This window comes from Panthera tigris, chromosome F3 (genome assembly GCF_018350195.1).
Source record: "Panthera tigris isolate Pti1 chromosome F3, P.tigris_Pti1_mat1.1, whole genome shotgun sequence".
In the NCBI taxonomy this organism is placed as follows: domain Eukaryota; kingdom Metazoa; phylum Chordata; class Mammalia; order Carnivora; family Felidae; genus Panthera; species Panthera tigris.
In genome coordinates, this window is record NC_056678.1 from 5,856,053 (window position 1) to 5,877,470 (window position 21,418).

At 37.4% G+C, this 21,418-nt stretch overlaps 1 protein-coding gene across 4 annotated transcripts in view; it reads right to left on the reverse strand.

Annotated features, from left to right (window-relative positions):
- The window catches only part of CATSPERE (catsper channel auxiliary subunit epsilon), a 194,203-nt gene that overhangs the window by 67,391 nt on the left and 105,394 nt on the right, over positions 1-21,418 (reverse strand). For all 4 annotated transcript variants that reach the window (XR_006213984.1, XM_042976315.1, XM_042976316.1 and 1 more), the window contains one exon: positions 6,547-7,039. Coding sequence is in view for 3 of the 4 variants with exons in the window: in XM_042976315.1 (XP_042832249.1) it covers positions 6,547-7,039 (493 nt within the window). In the remaining variant the exon portion in view is untranslated. The remainder of the gene's footprint in view (positions 1-6,546; positions 7,040-21,418) is intronic.

A 21,418-nucleotide genomic window follows, 5' to 3' on the forward strand; every position in this document is an offset into this window, starting at 1 on the left:
GAGAACTTGTTGTATAGGAAAATTCAAAGATATTCCTCAGGCAGAAGGGAAATGGATTCAGGAGGAACTCTGGATATGCAAACAGAAATGAAGCATGCCTGGGAGAATATATCTATAAAGACTTATTTTGCCATCGGTTTATATCTATATATCTTTATCACAATTGACTATTAATTCATTTATTTACTTACTTTTTTTTTTTTTGAGAGAGAGAGAGAGAGAGAGAGCACACAAAGTAGGGTAGGGGCAGAGAGAGAGGGAGAGAGAGAATCCCTGTGCTGTGAGCACAGAGCCCAAGGTGGGGCTCGAACTCACAAACCATGAGATCATGACCTGAGCCGAAATCAGTCAGCCGCTTAACTGACTGAGCCACCCAGGCCCCCTGACAATTGACCTTTTTAAAGGAAAAATAGTAACAATGTATTTTGAAATTTATAGCATATTTAGAAGTAAAATATGAGATAAGAATATAAAGGGTGGGAGGGATATAAATGGAACCATACAGTCATAAGTTTCTTACACTGTTGTTAAGTATATACTACTTGAAATTAGACTCTGATAAATTAAAGATGATTATTATGGGGCACTTGGGTGGCTCAGTCTGTTGTGCATCAGATTCTTGGTTTTGGCTCAGGTCATAATCCCACAGTTCATGACACTGAGCACTGCATTGGGCTCTGCACTGACAGCAGGAAGCCTGCTTGGGATTCTCTCTCTTTCCCTCTCTCTCTGCCCCTTCCCCACTCATGCATGTGCACGTGCATACACTCTCTCTTAAAATAAATGAATAGCCTTAACAAAAAGATTGCTGTACAGCCAAGTGCAATCACTAAAAAGAAGATCTTGAATTAAAAAAAAATGAACACAGTTGAAAACAGAGATACTGAAAAAAACATGATTCCTTCAGAGGAAGGAAGAGAGAAACAAAGGAACAAAGAACATGTGGGGTTACTGGAAAACAAATACCAAGATGGTAGACTTAACTCCAACCATAGCAGTAGTTATGTTAAATCTAGGTGGACTGAATACTATAACTTTTAAAATATTTTTTTAATGTTTATTTATTTTTGAGAGAGAGAGAGAGAGAGAGCGCAAACAGGGGAGGGGCAGAGAGAAAGGGAGATACAGAATCTGAAGCAGGCTCCAGGCTTTGAGTGGTCAGAATAGAGCCTTACATGGAGCTCGAACTCGTGAACTCGTGAACTCACGAGATCATGACCTGAGCCGAAGTCAGATGCTTAACCAACTGAGCCACCCAGGTGCCCCTGAATACTATAATTTTAAAGCATATATTGTCACACTGGAGAAGAAGCACGACTGCAGTGTATAAGAAGTATGAAGTCACAGACAGATTGATCGTAAAAGGATAAAAATAATGCACCATATAAGCATGAAACATAAGAAAGCTAGTGCATACCCTCTAGAAGAGTTTAGATAATAAAAGATTGGACACACCCAATGTTGGTGAGATGTGGAACGAAATGAAAAAAAAACTGCCATAAATATTTTATGTTTTAATTACTATAGCCTTGTAATAAATTTTGATGTATGATAGAAGAAATACTTTGCTACCCAACCATTCCAACTCTCAGCTCTTTACTCTTTGATATGTATTTTAGAATCAGTGTACTGAGCTCCACAAAGTAACATTGGGAGTTTGACTGGAACAGCATCAAATCTATAGATAAATCTGGGAAGAATTGAAAAGCTTAAAATATTCTATATTCTAATCCATGAACATGATATAGCTATGTATTCGGATCTTTATTAATATTTTTGATAATATTTTATTTTTGTCTCAACCAAGATCTCGTACATTTTTAATGGCATTTGTTTTTGGAAATCTGGAAATTTTTTTGGTTCTCTCTTGAATTTCCATATGACTTTTAGAATCAGCTTCTCAATTTCTATTAGAAGCCTACTGGGATTTTAACTGATGTGTGCTGAATTTCTCAAGCATTGACACCTTAACAGAGTCTTCTCACCCATGAACAGATCTCTCCACTTAAGTCTTTTATTTCACCAGTAATATTTTGTAATGTGTGTGTGTGTGTGTGTGTTATATGTGTAGTGTGTGTGTGTTATATGTGTAGTGTGTGTGGTGGTATGTGTGCGTGGTATCATTTTTTTAAGCTTTTAAATTCCAGTGAGTTAACACACAGTGTAATATTAGTTTCAGGTGTACAATATAGTGATTCAACACTTCCGTATATCACCCAGCGCTCATCACTCCTTAATCCCCATCACCTATTTCCATCACCCCTCCACCCACCTCTCTTCTGGTGACCATAAGTTTGTTCTCTATAGCTAAGGGTCTGTTTCTTGGTCTGCCTCTCCTTCTCTTCCCTTTGCTTGTTCGTTTTGTTTCTTAAATTCCACATGAGTGAAATCATACGGTTATTTGTGTTTTGTAGTCTTTAAGTGTGTATACACTTGCACATCTTTTGTCAGAATCATCCCTAAGCACTTAATATTTTATAATGTACTATAAATAGTATTTCTTAAAGTTTCAATTTATTATTGTTCATTTTTATGCTTGTATATTTCCTATGCAAAATTAAATTGTATATTTCGTATGGAAATAAAATTGAGTTTTTATATTGATCTTGTAAACTGCAATCTTAGTAAACATATTTATTAGCCCTGATGGGTTTCTTGTATATTCTGTAACCTTTTCTACGTCTAATGATGCTGTTTGGTAATAAAGACAGCCTCACTCTTCCTTTCCAATGTACATGCCTTTGTTTCTTGACTCATTGCACCTACTAGAATGGCCAGCACAATGTTGAATAGAAGTAATAGGAGCACACATTCTTGCCTTGTTCCTTATTTTAAGCAAGGAAGGCAAGAAAAAAAAAAAAGAAATAAAGAATATATAGTGTTAATAGAAAATAGATACCAAAATGGTAGACTTAAACCCAACCACAGCAATAACTGCATTAAATCTAAGTGGGCTAGTCTTTTACCATCATGTGCAATGTTAGCCATTCATTTTATATGAGTGTCCTGTGTTAAGTTGAAGAAATTCCTTCTTATTCCTATTTTGCTGATTGTTAAAATCAATTGTGTATATTGGATGTTGCCAAGTGCTTTTCTGTGTCTATTGAAATGATCATATGGTTTTTCTTTTGTTGTTTTCTAATATGGTAAATCGTGTTGATTGATTTTCTAATGTAAACCACTCTTTCATTCCTGAACTAAAACCCTACCTGTGCATGATATATTTTCCTTTCTATATATTGTTGGATCTAGTTTGCTAAAATTTTGCCTAGAAGTTTAAAATTTTGTTTATGAGAGATATTGCTATGTAGTTTTATATTTTTCTAGTATGTTATTCTTGGTTGTAGTATCAGACAAGCTGCTCCATGGAATCAATTGAAAAGTATTACTCCCTCTTCAATTTTCTGATTTAGAACTGGCATCATTTATTTTTAAAATATATAGCAGGACACTGATGAAATCCTCCTGGCCTGGAGGTTTCTTTGTGGGAAGGTTTTTAAATAACAAATTCAATTTCTTTGATTGATGTAAGAGTATTCATGTCATCTGTTTCTTCTTTAGTTTTTTTTAATGTTTATTCTTAAAAGAGAGAGAGAGAGACAGAGCATGAATGGGGGAGGGGCAGAGATAGAGAGGGAGACACAGAATCTGAAGCTGGCTCCAGGCTCTGAGCTGACAGCACAGAGCCCAACGTGGGGCTCAAACTCACAAACTGCGAGATCATGACCTGAGCCAAAGTTGGACGCTTACCCAACTGAGCCACCCAGGCACCCCTGTCGTCTGTTTCTTCTTAAGGAGGCTTTGGTAGTTTGTGTCTTTCAAGTAACTTGTCCATTTTATGGTTTTGAATGTGTTTTAGATTCTTTTTAACTTTGTATTTATAGTTGTTTGTAACATTGTTTTACTGTCTTTTTAGCAGCAGCAGACTTTGCACCGATTCTAAATATTGGCAATTTGTGTCTTCTCTTTTTTGTTTTATCCTCAGTCTGGCTAAAGAGTTGCCAATTTTATGGATCTTCTCAATGAATCAGCTTTTTGGTTTTGTTGATTTTCTCTGTAGGTTTTCTGTTTTTATTTTGTTTTGTTTTTCTTAATGCCATTAATTTACCCAATGATTTTTTTTTTATTTCCTTTCTTCTGTTTACTTTTGGTTGAAATCATTTCTGGTTTCTTAAAGTGGAAGCAGAGATCATGGATTTGAGATATTTCTTCTTTTGTAATATAGAGGATTAATATTATAAATTTCCCTCTAAGTATCTCTTCAGTAGCATCCCACCAATTTTGACATATTCTGTTTCTATTTTCTTTCAGTTCAAAACAGTTTCTTTCTTTCAGTTTAAAAAGTGTTTATTTATTTTGAGAGAAAGAAAGCGTGAGTGGTGGAGGGGCATAGAGAGAGAGAGAGGGAGAGAGAGAATCCCAAGCAGGCTCCACACTGTCAGTGCAGAGCCCAACACAGGGCCCTAACTCATGAACCCTGAGATCATGACCTGTGCTGAAATCAAGAGTCTGATGCTTAGCCAACTGAGTCACCCAGGTGCCCATAGTTCAAAACACTTTCTAATTAGTTTTTAAAATTTGTTCTTTCTTTAAAATATATTACAAAGCTGTAGTAATCAAGACAGTATGGTATAAGCCCCAAAATAGACATAGATCAATGGAACAGAATAGAAAACCCAGAAATGAATCCACAGCTATATGGACTATTAATCTTTGACAAAGCAGGAAAGAATATCCAATGCAAAAAAAAACCCAGTCTCTTCATCAAATGGTGTTGAGAAAACTGGACAGTGACATGCAGAAGAATGAACCTGGACCACTTTCTTATACCACACACAAAAATAAATTTAAAATGAGGACCTAAATGTGAAACAGGAAACCATTAGAATCCTAGAGGAGAACATGGGCAGTAACCTCTTTTACATTGGCATAGCAACTTCTTACTAGATAGGTCTCTTAAGGCAAGAGAAACAAAAGCAAAAATAAACTATTGGGACTTTGTCAAAATAAAAACCTCTGCAGAGCCAAGGAAACAATAAGTAAAACTAAAAGACAACCTATGGAATGGGAGAGGATATTTGCAAATGACATATCTGATAAAGTGTTAGTATCCAAAATATCTAAAGAACTTGTCAAACTCAACATCCAAAAAACAAATAATCCAGTGAAGAAATGGGCAAAAGACATGAATAGAAACTTCTCCAAAGAAGACATCCAGATGGCCAACCTCCACATGAAAAAATGCTCAACATCAGTTATTATCAGGGAAATACAAATCAAAACCACAATGAGATACCACCTCATGAACCTGTCAGAATGGCTAACATTAACAACTCAGGCAACAACAGATGTTGGCGAGGCTGCAGAGAAAGAGGCTCTCTTTTGCATTGTTGGTGGGAATGCAAGCTGGTGCAGCCACTGTGGAAAACAGTATGGAGGTTCCTCAAAAAATTAAAAATAGAACTACCGTATGCCCCAGCAATTGCACTACTAGGTATCTATCCAAGGGATACAGGTGTGCTGTTTTGAAGGGGCATACGCACCCCAATGTTTATAGCAGTGCTACCAACAGTAGCCAAAGTATGGGAAGAGCCCAAATGTCCATCGATGGATGAATGGATAAAGAAGACGTGGTGTATATATACAATGGAGTATTACTTGGCAATCAAAAAGAATGAAATCTTGCCATTTGCAACTACGTGGATAGAACTAGAGGGTATTATGCTAAATGAATTAGTCAGAGAAAGACAAATATCATGTGACTTCACTCATGTTAAGACTTTAAGATCCAAAACACATGAACAGAAGGGAAGGGAAGCAAAAGTAATATAAAAACAGGGAGGGGGACAAAACAGACTCTTAAATATGGAGAACAAACAGAGGGTTGCTGGAGAGGCTGTGGGAGGGGGGATGGGCTAAATGGGTAAGGGGCATTAAGGAGTCTACTTCTGAAATCATGGTTGCACTGTATGCTAACTAACTTGGGTGTAAATTAAAAAATAAAAATTTTAAAAACTTAAAAAAATGGGCAGAAGACATGAATAGACATTTTTTCAAAGAAAACACTCCAATGGCCCACAGACACATGAAAAGATGCTCAACATCACTCATCATCAGGGAAATGCAAATCAAAACTACAAGGAGATATCACCTCACACCTGTCAGAATGTCTAAAATATTTTATTCACTATATTGTCAAAAAGAAAAGTTAATCCAATTTTGAGAGCACATGATATCTTTGGGTAAAATAGTTTTTTGGGCCTTTTGCCCACATCGAGGTAAAACAAAACTCTCATAATATAATTAAATGACTCTGCATAATAACAACCAAGATTTATTTCATTCTTTGTTGTTGGAGATGCATCTCTAAACAGAGGCTTCTGAAAATTTAGGTTAGGAAGATGGTCTTACTTACCACCAAAAATAAAATAGCGCTGCAAAATCTGCATAGTATAGTTTCTTTTATATCATGGAATTAAGTGATATGGTGAATTTGTCTAAATGTGTAAGTCTAATATACATATATATATATAATCTTTTACTAACCTTTAATAAATGTCTGGCCCAACACCATTTTCTTGAGGTAATGCCAATAATTCCACCATCAGGAAGATTTTCATTTCTTCCCAGTCTTTTGAAGGCAGTAAAAGTTTTGATATAAAGAATACCATTTATTAGAAAAAATATTCCATCCCATGATATGTTCACATCAGACACGTTGTGTCTCTCATCGTCAGTCAAAATGTTTGGAGGCACTCTGATTCTGGTCCAAGTACGGAATGAATCATTTGTTTGAAAGGTCTCCATATCAGCTACCACCACAACCGATGAAAGAACACAAGTAGCCCAGGCTAATATTAACTGACTACCTTGCGGTGAAGTGATTGGTAAAGAGTCAGGAATCTCGGGCATTGTCAACAAAGGGAAGGTCAGCAGGAAAAGAACATCTGCAATAAAGCAGTCTTGAAAAGCCACTTGATTTCCTTTAATTTCCTTTAGCACATCATCTGTTGTCATTGGCACTGAAATATGCCAGGTCCTAAGAAGAAGAAGAATATGAAAATTAAAAATATAAAAATTAAATATAAAAATTATGTATATAAAATATTAGAATTAAGTGTAGAAATTATAAACATAGAATGTATAAAAATGTAATGGCCTCTCTTGTCATCCATTTTGTACACTACTGACATTTATCATCTTTAAAAAAATTTTATTTTTATCAACATAAATCTGGGTGAAACAAATTAAGTAGCACTAAAAGGCTACCCCTGCCCCATTTCTCCACATTCTTCACTCTTGTTCCCAAAGGAAAACAATCTGGACTCTTACAGCTCTCTCATTTGCAGTGTGTCTCCAAATTCTCAAATATTCTTATGCTTCTCTCTTAATATATAATTTTTACACATTATCTATTGGCTTCTTATATGACAGATGAAGATGTATTGCTCATAAAGTTTAACTACCCATACGTCTCTTCTCCAACATCACAGCGTTTAGCTAAACCTATAGGGTTTACATTGTTTTACTATGTAAATATTGTTTACTACTGAGCCAGTTATTGTACTATAATTACATCTTCACATATACACATATATATTCATAATCCTTCTCTTAGAGTTAATAATTATTTGATTTTGAAAATTTGTTGTTTCCTAAGTGTGCCAGGAGGTGAAATGGTGCTCCCTAATATTTTCCATGTGGTAAAGACAGGTCATCTAGTACTTGTTCACTTCATAACTCTCTGGGCTGAAGGCACCATGTTCTCAGTCCAGAGCTTTGATCTTTCTGGTTTGGCTAAAGAACATCCTTCAGTACCTCTCTGTGAAAGTATAAAATTGAACATAAAAAATATATATGAATGTGAAATATGAACGTACATTCATGTATATGTGAATAGAAAATATATGAACATAAAATTTTAAGACCCCCGAATATCTGAAAATATTTTACACACCTACTGGATAAATTAGGCAGAGACTTCAGAGCTCTGAGGGCATCTTCTCCCTTCTTTTTGTATTAAAGTTTACTAATGAAAAGCCAGATGATACACTGATTCTTGCTATTATTTAAATGGGTTGCCTTTCTTTAAGATTTTAGGATCTCCCCCTTTTTTTCTTGGTATTCTATTATTCAACAGGGCTGGGTCTATCTTTTGAGTGGACATACAGAGGAATTTGTGAAAACAAGCATTCTACCATGAATCTCAGAAGTCGTGAAAAATTCCAAGGAGAGTTTCTTAGCAGGACAATCGAGGAGATGTCGGGTTGTAGATGTTCAGTGAACATCTCTTGAGTTTTATATTTCCTCAGTGAATACATACCTGGGTGATGGCATTCTGCCCACTCGGACTGTGGTCCTGGCAGGTCAAGGCAGCCCATGTTGGGGCATTTGTAGGGTTATCACCAAATCACCATGCTGCCATGACACTCAATGCAATTACTGTTTCTGGCAAGCCACACTACTGACTCGGTAACATCAGTTTCAAGTACAATTTCTAAAATCATCATGGGGTGCCTGGGTGGCTCATTGGTTAAGCATCTGACTCTTGATTTCAGCTCAGGTCATGATCTCATGGTTTGTGAGTTCAAGCCCCACCTCAGGCTCTGCACTAACAGTGCACAGCCTGCCTGGGATTCTCTCTCTCTCCCTCTCTCTTTGCCCCTTCCCCACTTTCTCTCTCTCTCTCTCTCTCTCTCTCTCTCTCTCTCAAAATAAATAAATAAACATAAAAAAATCATCAGTACCATTTTGTTACATTGTCATATATATACACACACACACATATGTATATATATAAATATAAATATATTATTCTATATATAATAATAATTTCATATGTGTATAGCCCCATTATAACTAAGCATCGGTGACTATTTTGTTTGAATGGATAACTTCCTATCTACAAGGCCTAGAAAGGAGCCAGAACTCAAGGCCTAGCTAAGACATACTGAGCATTTCAATTTTCTTTTTCCTTATTTTTTTTTTACTGCCTTTATTTTTCTTTTTCTTTCTTTCTTTCTTTCTTTCTTTCTTTCTTTCTTTCTTTCTTTCTCTATTTCTATATAATTTATTGTCAAGTTAGCTAACTTACAGTACATACAGTGTGCTCTTGGTTTGGGGGGTAGATTGCCGTGATTCATTGCTTACATACAACACCCAGTGCTCATCCCAACAAATGCCCTCCTCAATGCCCATCACCCATTTCCCAGCCCCCCATCCCCCTATCAACCTTCAGTTTATTTTCCTCAAGAGTCTCTTATAGTTTGCCTCCCTTTCTGTTTGAAACTATTTTTTCCCCTTCCCTTCCCCCCGTGGTCTTCTGTTAAATTTCTCAAGTTCCACATATGGGTGAAAACATATATCTGTCTTTTTTATGACTGACTTATTTCACTTAGCATAATACCTTCCAGTTCCATCCATGCTGTTACAAATGGCAGGATTTCATTCCTTCTGATTGCCAAGTAGGTATTCCATTGTATATATAAACCACATCTTCAATTTTCCACGTCTATCATTTTGTTTTCAAATGTTTGATTTTTTTATGGTGATCATACACGTTTCAAAATTCTTTTCTTACTTCTTTCCCATTTTATAACATCTTAATTTCTTTTATGTGTATAATATCTTCTCTTTCTCTGAAGATTTTATACTTTTTTGTGATCTTTTCTTTGGCTCCCTCTATGTGTTGTTTCCTCTGAGTTCTACTGTTCTTTTTGTTGATTCAGGTGTCTGGCATTCATATTGGAACCTATAATTCTCTGTTAGTCTTTGGTTGTCTAATATTTAAGAGAGAAGTTGTAATAAGTTGTGTGTGGGTCAGCTCTGAGGGACACTTCTTGCTCACCATGTGCTCCATCGTGCTTTTTCCTTTCCGACTCCAATTTCAGTTGTTTTAAGTAGGTCTGATCAGTTAACACAAAGAAAACTCCTCTTCTATCTTGCCAGGATGTATGCTAGGTTTCCATATTCAGGGAGCAGAGCAGGAGGAAAGAACTGAAGGCACACTGGGGGGTCCCCATCACTTTAGAATTCCCTCTGTGAGCTCTTAATTAATACAATTTCATGCTCTACTAAGTCAGTTACCACTTCTCTCTCTGCTTTCTACTTTCTTGCCTCCCTTCCCATTGCTTCTCCTTGTAGGCTTGCAACTATCTTACTGAGATTATGGGGGAGAGTGGAGATAAACAATTGTATTTAATCTGCCATGTTGTAATTTATCTCCTTTAAACTGAATTTCATTAAGTGCTGTTCTGCTTAGAAACATCAATGGCCCCTTAATTATATCCAGGAAAAAATTCAAGCCATTCCAAATGATTTTCAGGGAATCTCCATATTTTTTCCTATTCAACTTCCCTTGCCATATTATATTTCAAGTGTGTTCTTTCTGTTTGCCTGTCAGAACTATTGGTGCTCTTAATGTCCCGTGGGAGTTCCTCTTCCATTCTCTTGTCTTTATGTTCTACTGTTTTTTAAGTCCTGCCCAAAACTATCTCTTCTATTTTGCTTTCTTGTTTTACTACAAAATGTATCTTTTATAAGGATAACCTTTTCTAAACCCTGATTCTAAACCATCATGTGGATGGTATTTTATGGCATCCAAGGCAATATTAAAAAAAAATAATAATAAATATGTATATATATATATATATTTATACATATATATGTATATAAACAAGGAGGGGGACAAAACAGAAGAGACTCATACATATGGAGAACAAACTGAGGGTTACTAGAGGGGTTGTAGGAGGGGGGATGGGCTAAATGGGTAAGGGGCATTAAGGAATCTACTCCTGAAATCATTGTTTCACTACATGCTAACTAATTTGGATGTAAAGTAAAAAAAAATGAACCTCTAATATTATATATATATATATATATATATATATATATATGTATGTATTTTCTTTGTGTTTCTTTAAAAATGCCACATATTTAGGGGACACCTGGGTGGCTCAGTCAGTTGAGCATCTGACTTCGGCTCAGGTCATGATCTCACAGTTCATGGGTTTGAGCCCCGTGTCAGACTCTGTGCTGTCAGCTCAGAGCCTGGAGCCTGCTTTGGATTCTGTGTCTCCCTCTCTCTCTCTCTGTCCCTCCCCCACTCATCTTCTGTCTCATTCTGTCTCTCAAAAATAAATAAACATTAAAAAAATTTTAAACACCACATATTTAATAATTTTATTATGAATGTATCATATATACAAAAAGAGTATATGATACACACACACATTTAAAGAATAATACTGAGATGAACATCTGTGTATTAATCACCTAGATCAAGAATCAGAACGCTACCCATACCTTAGAAACGCTCCATGTCTCTCCTTCCTCCACTCCTACCTGCTTACACATAAACACTCGCCTGATTTTGTGTTTGCGCTTGTGTTCACATTCCTGTGCTTTTTAAAAATTAGTTTTGGGGGCGCCTGGGTGGCTCAGTCAGTTAGGCGGCCGACTTCGGCTCAGGTCATGATCTCGCAGTCTGTGAGTTCGAGCCCCGTGTCGGGCTCTGTGTTGACAGCTCAGAGTCTGGAGCCTGTTTCGGATTCTGTGTCTCCCTCTCTCTCTGACCCTCCCCCATTCATGCTCTGTCTCTCTCTGTCTCAAAAATAAATAAACGTTAAAAAAAAAATTAAAAAAAAAATTAGTTTTGGATACATAGACTCTCAGAGGTTTTCCAGGGAAGATGGCGGTGTAGGAGGCCACTGGGCTCACCACGTCTGGCTGACCACTTAGATTCCACCCACATCTCCCTAAATAACCCAGAAAACCGCCAGAAGACTAGCAGAACGGACTCTCTGGAGCAAGCGTAGACAAGAGGCCCATGGAAGAGGGCAGGAAGGGTGGAGAGGAGGTGCGCACACTACACGGACTGGCGGGAGGGAGCCGGGGTGGTGGAGGGGCAGCCAGCCCACCCTGCAAGGCAGAACCCCCAAATCCGGCTTGCAAAAGTGGAGGGGTCAGACGGAGTGTGTTCTGACAGCCAGTGGGGCTTAACATCTGGAATGTTATAAGTCAACAGTTCTGCTCTGAGACAGGAGGGCTAGAGAACAATGAAAGGGAGAGTTGTTGAGCCCCGGAGGGCAGAGCTCAGCTTCGCAGGGAACAAAGGCACTGGCCAGCGCCATCTCCCTCGCCCATCCCCCAACCAAAATCCCAAAGGGAACTAGTTCCCGTCAGGGAACTTGCTTGCACCGCGCAAACACCCAATGCTGTGCTTCTGTGGATCCATCTCTCCGACAGGTCTGCCTCCTCCCTCCTCCCCCTGCCACCACCCAGTGCCATAGGGCCCCTCCCAAAGTGGATCACCAAAGGCAAAGCGAGCTGAGTCTGCCCCTCCCGCCCCTGTGCACCTTGTGGATCCACCCTGGCTAATACACAAGATCCTATAGAAGCAGTACCACAAGCCTGGCAGTGTGCAAGTAGCCCAGACAGGGGCCACACCACTCCACAGTGAGTGCTGCCACTGGGAGAGGCGAAGATAAGGTACACACCAGTCTGACTGTGGCCTCAGCAGTGGGCTGGGGGCAGACATCAGGTCTGACTGCAGCCTCACCCACCAAGGCAATTACTCCAGACAGCACAGGGGAAGAGCCCTGCAGTTCCATGCCACTCCAGGGACTATCCAAAATGATGAAATGGAAGAATTCTCCTCAAAAGAAACTCCAGGAAGTAGCGACAGCTAACAAACTGATCAAAAACGATTTAAGCAATGTAACAGAAAATGAATTTAAAATACTAGTCATAAAATTAATCGCTGGGCTTGAAAAAAGTATAGAGGACAACAGAGAATCTATTACTACAGAGATCAAGGGACTAAGAAACAGTCAGGAGGAGCTAAAAATGCTACAAACGAGCTGCAAAATAAAATGTAGGTGACCGCAGCTCAGATTGAAGAGGCAGAGGAGAGAATAGGTGAACTAGATGATAAAATTGTGGAAAAAGAGGAAGCTGAGAAAAAGAGAGAAAAAAATCCAGGAGTATGAGGACAGAATTAAAGAACTAAGTGATGCGATAAAACATAATAATGTATGCATAATTGGTATTCCAGAGGAGGAAGAAAGAGAGACAGGTGCTGAAGGTGTACTTGAAGAAATCATAGCTGAGAACTTCCCTGATCTGGGGAAGGAAAAAGGCATTGAAATCCAAGAGGCACAGAGAACTCCCTTCAGACGTAACTTGAATCGATCTTCTGCACGACATATCATAGTGAAACTGGCAAAATACAAGGATAAAGAGAAAATTCTGAAGGCAGCTAGGGATAAACATGCTCTAACATATAAAGGGAGACTGATAAGACTAGTGACAGACCTATCTACTGATACGTGGCAGGCCAGAAAGGAATGGCAGGAAATCTTCAATGTGATGAATAGAAAAAACATGCAGCCGAGAATCCTTTATCCAGCAAGTCTGTCATTCAGAATAGAAGGAGAGATAAAGGTCTTCCCAAACAAACAAAAACTGAAGGAATTCATCACCACTAAACCAGCCCTACAAGAGATCCTAAGGGGATTCTGTGAGTGAAATGTTGCAAGGATGACAAAGTACCAGAGACATCACTACAAGCATGAAACCTACAGACATCACAATGACTCTAAACCCATATCTTTCTATAATAACACTGAATGTAAATGGACTAAATGCTCCAACCAAAAGACGTAGGATATCAGAATGGATAAAAAAAACAAGACCCATCTATTTGCTGTCTACAAGAGACTCATTTTAGACCTGAGGACACCTTCAGATTGAAAGTGAGGGGATGGAGAACTATCTGTCATGCTACTGGAACTCAAAAGAAAGCTGGAGTAGCCAGACTTAGATCAGACAAACTAGACTTTAAATTAAAGGCTGTAACAAGAGATGAAGAAGGGAATTATATGATAATTACAAGGCCTATCCATCAGAAAGAGCTAACAATTACAAATGTCTATGCGCCGAATACGGGAGCCCCCAAATATACAAAACAATTAATCACAAACATAAGCAACCTTATTGATAAGAATGTGGTAATTGCAGGGGACTTTAATACTCCACTTACAACAATGAATAGATCATCTAGACACAGGATCAATAAAGAAACAAGGGCCCTGAATGATACATTGGATCAGATGGACTTGACAGGTATATTTAGAACTCTGCATCCCAAAGCAACAGAATATACTTTCTTCTCGAGTGCACATGGAACATTCTCCAAGATAGATCACATACTGGGTCACAAAACAGCCCTTCATAAGTATACAAGAATTGAAATCATACCATGCATATTTATAAAATATACTTTCTTCTCGAGTGCACATGGAACATTCTCCAAGATAGATCACATACTGGGTCACAAAACAGCCCTTCATAAGTATACAAGTATTGATCATACCATGAATATTTCAGACCACAATGCTATGAAGCTTGAAATCAACCACAGGAAAAAGTCTGGAAAACCTCCAGAAGCATGGGGGTTAGAGAACACCCTACTAAAGCATGAATGGGTCAACCAGGCAATTAGAGAAGAAATTTAAAAATACGTGGAAACAAATGTAAATGAAAAGACATCAATCCAAACGCTTTGGGATGCAGCGAAGACAGTCCTGAGAGGAAAATACCTTGCAATCCAGGCCTATCTCAAGAAACAAGAAAAATCCCATATACAAAATCTAACAGCACACTTAAAGGAAATAGAAGCAGAATAGCAAAGATACCCCAAACACAGCAGAAGAAGAGAAATAATAAAGATCAGAGCAGAAATAAACAATATAGAAACTAAAAAAACTGTAGAGCAGATCAATGAAACCAAGAGTTGGTTTTTTGAAAAAATAAACAAAATTGACAAACCTCTAGCCAGGCTTCTCAAAAAGAAAAGGGAGATGGCCCAAATAGATAAAATCAGGAATGAAAATGGAATTATTACAACCAATCCCTCAAAATACAAGCAATTATCAGGGAATACTATGAAAAATTATATGCCAACAAACTGGACAACCTGGAAGAAATGGACAAATTCCTAAACACCCACACACTTCCAAAACTCAAACAGGAAGAAATAGAAAGCTTGAACAGACCCATAACCAGCGAAGAAATTGAATCAGTTACCAAAAATCTCCCAACAAATAAGAGTCCAGGACCAGATGGCTTCCCTGGGGAATTCTACCAGACATTTAAAGCAGAGATAATACCTATCCTTCTCAAGCTGTTCCAAAAAATAGAAAGGGAAGGAAAACTTCCGGACTCATTCTATTAAGCGAGCATTACTTTGATTCCCAAATCAGACAGAGACCCAGCAAAAAAAAGAGAACTACAGGCCAATATCCCTGATGAATATGGATGCAAAAATTCTCAATAAGATACTAGCAAATCGAATTCAACAGCATATAGAAAGAATTATTCACCATGATCAAGTGGGACTCATTCCTGGGATGCAGGGCTGGTTCAACATTCACATTTCAATCAACGTGATACATCACATTAATAAAAGAAAAGATAAGAACCATATTATCCCATCAATCAATGCAGAAAAAGCATTTGACAAAATTCAACATCATTTCTTAATAAAAACCCTCCAGAAAGTTGGGATAGAGGAACATACTTAAACATCATAAAAGCCATTTATGAAAAGCCCACAGCTAATATCATCCTCAATGGGGAAAAACTGAGAGCTTTTTCCCTGAGATCAGGAACACGACAGGGATGTCCACTCTCACCGCTGTTGTTTCACATAGTGTTGGAAGTGCTAGCATCAGCAATAAGACAACAAAAGGAAATCAAAGCCATCAAAATTGGCAAAGCTGCAGTTAAGCTTTCACTTTTTGCAGATGACATGATATTATACATGGAAAATCCGATAGACTCCACCAAAAGTCTGCTAGAACTGATACATGAATTTAGCAAAGTTGCAGGATACAAAATCAATGTACAGAAATCAGTTGCATTCTTATACACTAATAATGAAGCAACAGAAAGACAAATAAAGAAACTGATCCCATGCACAATTGCACCAAGAAGCATAAAATACCTAGGAATAAACCTAACCAAAGATATAAAAGATCTGTATGCTGAAAACTATAGAAAGCTTATGAAGGAAATTGAAGAAGATATAAAGAAATGGAAAAACATTCCATGCTCATGGGTTGGAAGAATAACTATTGTCAAAATGTCAACACTACCCAAAGCTATCTACACATTCAATGCAATCCCAATCAAAATTGCACCAGCATTCTTCTCAAAGCTAGAACAAGCAATCCTAAAATTTGTATGGAACCACAAAAGGCCCCGAATAGCCAAAGTAATTTTGAAGAAGACCAAAGCAGGAGGCATCATAATCCCAGACTTTAGCCTCTACTACAAAGCTGGAATCATCAAGACAGCATGGTATTGGCACAAAAACAGACACATAGACCAAGGGAATAGAATAGAAACCCCAGAACTAAACCCACAAAAGTATGGCCAACTCATCTTTGACAAAGCAGAAAAGAATATCCAACGGAAAAAAGACAGTCTCTTTAACCAATGATGCTGGGAGTACTGGACAGCAACATGCAGAAGGATGAAACTAGACCACTTTCTTACACCATTCGCAAAAACAAACTCAAAATGGATAAAGGACCTGTATGTGAGACAGGGAACCATCAAAACCCTAGAGAAGAAAGCAGGAAAACAACCTCTCTGACCTCAGCCACAGCAATTTCTTACTTGACACACCCCCAAAGGCAAGGGAATTAAAAGCAAAAATGAATTATTGGGACCTCATGAAGATAAAAATCTTCTGCACACCAAAGGAAACAATCAACAAAACTAAAAGGCAACCAATGGAATGAGAAAAGATATTTGCAAATGACATATCGGACAAAGGGCTAGTATCCAAAATCTATAAAGAGCTCACCAAACTCCACACCTGAAAAACAAATAATCCAGTGAAGAAATGGGCAGAAAACATGAATAGACACTTCTCTAAAGAAGACATCCGGATGGCCAACAGGCACATGAAAAGATGCTCCACGTTGCTCCTCATCAGGGAAATACAAATCAAAACCACACTCAGATACCACCTCACACCAGTCAGGGTGGCTAAAATGAACAAATCAGGAGACTATAGATACTGGAGAGGATGTGGAGAAATGGGAACCCTCTTGCACTGTTGGTGGGAATGCAAACTGGTGCAGCCGCTCTGGAAAACAGTGTGGAGGTTCCTCAAAAAATTAAAAATAGATCTACCCTATGACCTAGCAATAGCACTGCTAGGGATTTACCCAAGGGATCCAGGAGTGCTGATGCATAGGGGCACTTGTACCCCAATGTTTATAGCGGCACTCTCAACAATAGCCAAATTATGGAAAGAGTAAATGTCCATCAACTGACGAATGGATAAAGAAATTATGGTTTATATACACAACGGAATACTATGTGGCAATGAGAAAGAATGAAATATGGTCTTTTGTAGCAATGTGGATGGAACTGGAGAGTGTTATGTTAAGTGAAATAAGTCATACAGAAAAAGACAGATACCATATGTTTTCACTCTTATGTGGATCCTGAGACACTTAACAGAAGACCATGGGGGAGGGGAAGAAAAAAAAAGAGGTTAGAGAGGGAGAGAGCCAAAGCATAAGAGACTCTTACAAATTGAGAACAAACTGAGGGTTGATGGGGGGGTGGGAGGGAGGGGGTGGGTGATGGGTATTGAGGAGGGCACCTTTTGGGATGAGCACTGGGTGTTGTATAGAAACCAATTTGACAATAAATTTCATATTCAAAAATTATACATACATGAATAAATGCTTTCTCTTTACTATAATCTCCTAAGGACAGGAATGGCATCATACTATTTGCTGTGTTTCTTACAATGTCTAGCATAACATACAGAACAGAGCAAGGAATGTGGTAAACATCTTTGAATAAATCTGACATTCTGTCACGGAAAAAAATAAATAAAAATTAGTTTTGCCACATGTATGCCTTATTGAACAATACTGAACCGCAAGAAGTAGAAAAATCCACTAGTATGGTTAGAGATTCAGAACTCCTCTTTCAGGGGCCGCCTAGTGGCTCAGTCGGTTAAGTGACTGACTTCAGCTCAGGTCATTATCTTTCAGTTTGTGGGTTTGAGCCTTGCCTCGAGGTCTGTGCTGACAGCTCAGAGCCTGGAGCCTGCTTCGGATTCTGTGTCTCCCTCTTTCTGCCGTTCCCTTGCTCGTGTTCTGTCTCTCTTTTGCTCTCAAAAATAAACATTAACAACAACAACAACCTCCTTTCAGTAACTGACAGATCCGGCAGGCAGAAAATTAGTAAGGACATAACTGAACTGAACAGCACCATTAATCAAGTGTATCTAATTGACAAATAAAGAATATCTCATCCAGCAACAGCAGAATATACATTCTTCTCCAGTTCTCAGGGATCAGTCACCATGACACCCCATATCTTGGGTCACAAAACACACCTGAGAAATTTTAAAAAATAGAAATTATACAAAGTATGTACTTAAAATACTACATAATTAAGCTAGAATTCAATAACAGAAAGATAACTGGAAAAAATCCCCAAAGATTTGGAGATTAAACACTTCTAAATAACACATCGGTTAAGGAAGAAATCTGAACTGAAATTTAAAAATATTTTGAACGAAATGCAAGTGAAAAAGCGTTTTGAACAAATGAAAAAAATACAACTTACCAAACTTTGCGGGCTTCAGTGAAAGCAAGGCTTAGAGGAAAATGTATGGCATTAAATGCATGTTTAGAAAAGAAGAAAGACCTAAAATCAATACTCTAAGCTTCCATCTTAGAAAACTAGAGGGAAAAAAGCAATATAAACCTAAATCAAACAGAAGAAAAAGATTGCAATGGAAATCAGTAAATTGAAAACAGAAGAATAGAAGAACAACAGAGAAAACCAGATACCCTAATACCTAAACTAGATAAAGATACTACAGGAAAAGTTATAGATCCTTTGACATTACTGGAAAAGTTTCAGATCCATGACCAAATGGGATTTATTCAAGTTATGCAAGGCTGGTTCAGTATTAAAAATCAATTAATATAATCCATCACATCAACAGGTTAAAAAAGAAAAAGTGTATAATCACACCAGTAGATGCAAAAAAAGCATTTGACAAAAATCTCACACCCATTCATGACAAACACTCTCAGCTAAGCAAGCAATGGAGGGGGACTTCCTCATCTTGATAAAGGAGCATCTACAAAAAACCATGCAAAACACTTAATGGTGAGAAACTAGATCCATTCCTCCTAAGAACAAGGCAACAATGTCTCCTCTTACCACTCCTATTCAATATCACACTGGAAGTACTAGCTACCACAGTAAGATAAGACAATGAAATAAAAGGCGTACAGGATTGAGAAGGAAGTAATAAAATGTTCTTTATTTGTAGAGAACATGATTGTCTACGTAAGTAAATTCCGAAGAACAAACAAAAAAATCCTAGAACTAATAAACAATGATAGCAAGTTGCAGGATATAAGGTTAATACATAAAAGTCAATTCTCATCTTTTATAAAACCAGTTTACCACATATATGTATTATTAAGCAATATATTCTTTGATTTTTCAAGCTTTGCACCTTATCTAGATGGAATCATTGTGTTTTTATTCTGTGACTTGCTTTTTTCATTCGATGTTGTATTTGTAAAATTTATTTATAACAATTCTGCTACAAATACACACATCTCCTGGTACTTATGCATGAATTTCTGTAGAATATACACTGTTATTGAAATGGCAAACTATTGGCATGTGCATCTTTAACATTGTGTGATAATGTAAAATTATCCTTCAAATTTGTTGTGCAATGTAAGTGTTCTCATTTTTCCAGTGTGCTATATGTACATGGCCAACCCCAGAGAATAAACTAAGAAAATATTTCAAAAATGCAGCGAAAAAATTAATGTAATTAAATTATTACAGTAGAAAATATTCACTTAATGCAAAAGAAAACAATAAAGGCAAAACAGAGGAACAAAAAAGACATGAGAAATATAGGAAGTAAAAATAAAATGGCAGACATAAATCCAACTATATCAGTATTAACATTAGATGTGAGCAGACTAAACAGTCCAATGAAATGGCAGGGATTATCAGACTGATAACAAAATAAGTTCTGACTATATGTTGTCCATAGGAGATGCATTTAAGTTTCCAAAATACAAATTTGTTCAAAGTAAATGGTAGAAAAAATACATTATGCAAAGGCAGGCATAGAAAGCTGGACTGGCTATACTAATATTAGAGAAAATAACTTTGAGCAAACAAAAGCAACTTTGAGTAACTTTGAGCAAGCTACAAAAGTAAAGAGGAACATTTTATAATGTCAAGAGTCTGTCTTCTATCAGGAAAGTATAATAATGATAAACATATATGTTGTCATCTGACAACAGAGACCCAAAACACATGAAGTAAAAACTGACAGAATGAAGGGGGAAATAGTCGGAGACTTTGATATACCACCTTAAATAATGGATACAACAACTAGCAGACTATCAACAAAGAAACTGAACACCTAAACAACCCTATATATCAACAGACCTAACAGACGTCTACAGAACAGTCCACCCAACAATAGTGGACCATACATTCTTCACAAACGGACATAGAAAATTCCCCAGGACAGACTGTACGTTAGGCCATAAAACAATCCTCAATACATATAAGAAAACTGAAATCATACAAAGTAATTTCTCTGAAATTAGATACCATATGACTCACAATTTCAATCCTAGGCACACACTCAGGAGAAATAAAAACATTAGGTCTACACAGACTTGTAAGTAAATGTTCACAGCAGCATTATTCATAATAGCTCTAAAGTGGAAAAAACCCAAAATCTCCATCAACTGAAGAATGAATGTTTTAAAAAGTTGATATATCCATAGAATGGAATAATATTCAGCAAATTTTGTTCCTTTTTAGGAATGGAATACTATACATGCGACAACATGGATGAACCCTGAGAACGTTATGCTAACTGAAAGAAGCCAGTCGCAAAAGACTATATTTGCAGGATTCTTGACATGAAATAGCCAAAATAGGCAAATCATAGAGACAGAAAATAGATTAATAGTACCAAGGACTGGGAGGAGGAGGGAATAGGGTTTCTTTTTGAGTTGATAAAGGAGTCCTAGAATTAAGCAGTGGTGAGAGTTGCACAACTCCGTAGATATACTAAAAACCATTGAACTGTACACACTTTAAAAGGGTGAATCATGTGATATATGAAGCTCCATAGAGCTGTTCACAGTAGGAAAGAAATAAACGGTACCTATAACTTCCTACCTGCTGGCTATATCAGACAAGCCTTTGGTAGGTTTTATAATGACGGTTTCTCCTAACTCTCAAAGTTTTACAAAATCAGCAGGAATTTTAGCCCCAGATTATTATGATGTTTAAAAAATATCTTCTCTGAATGTCACCC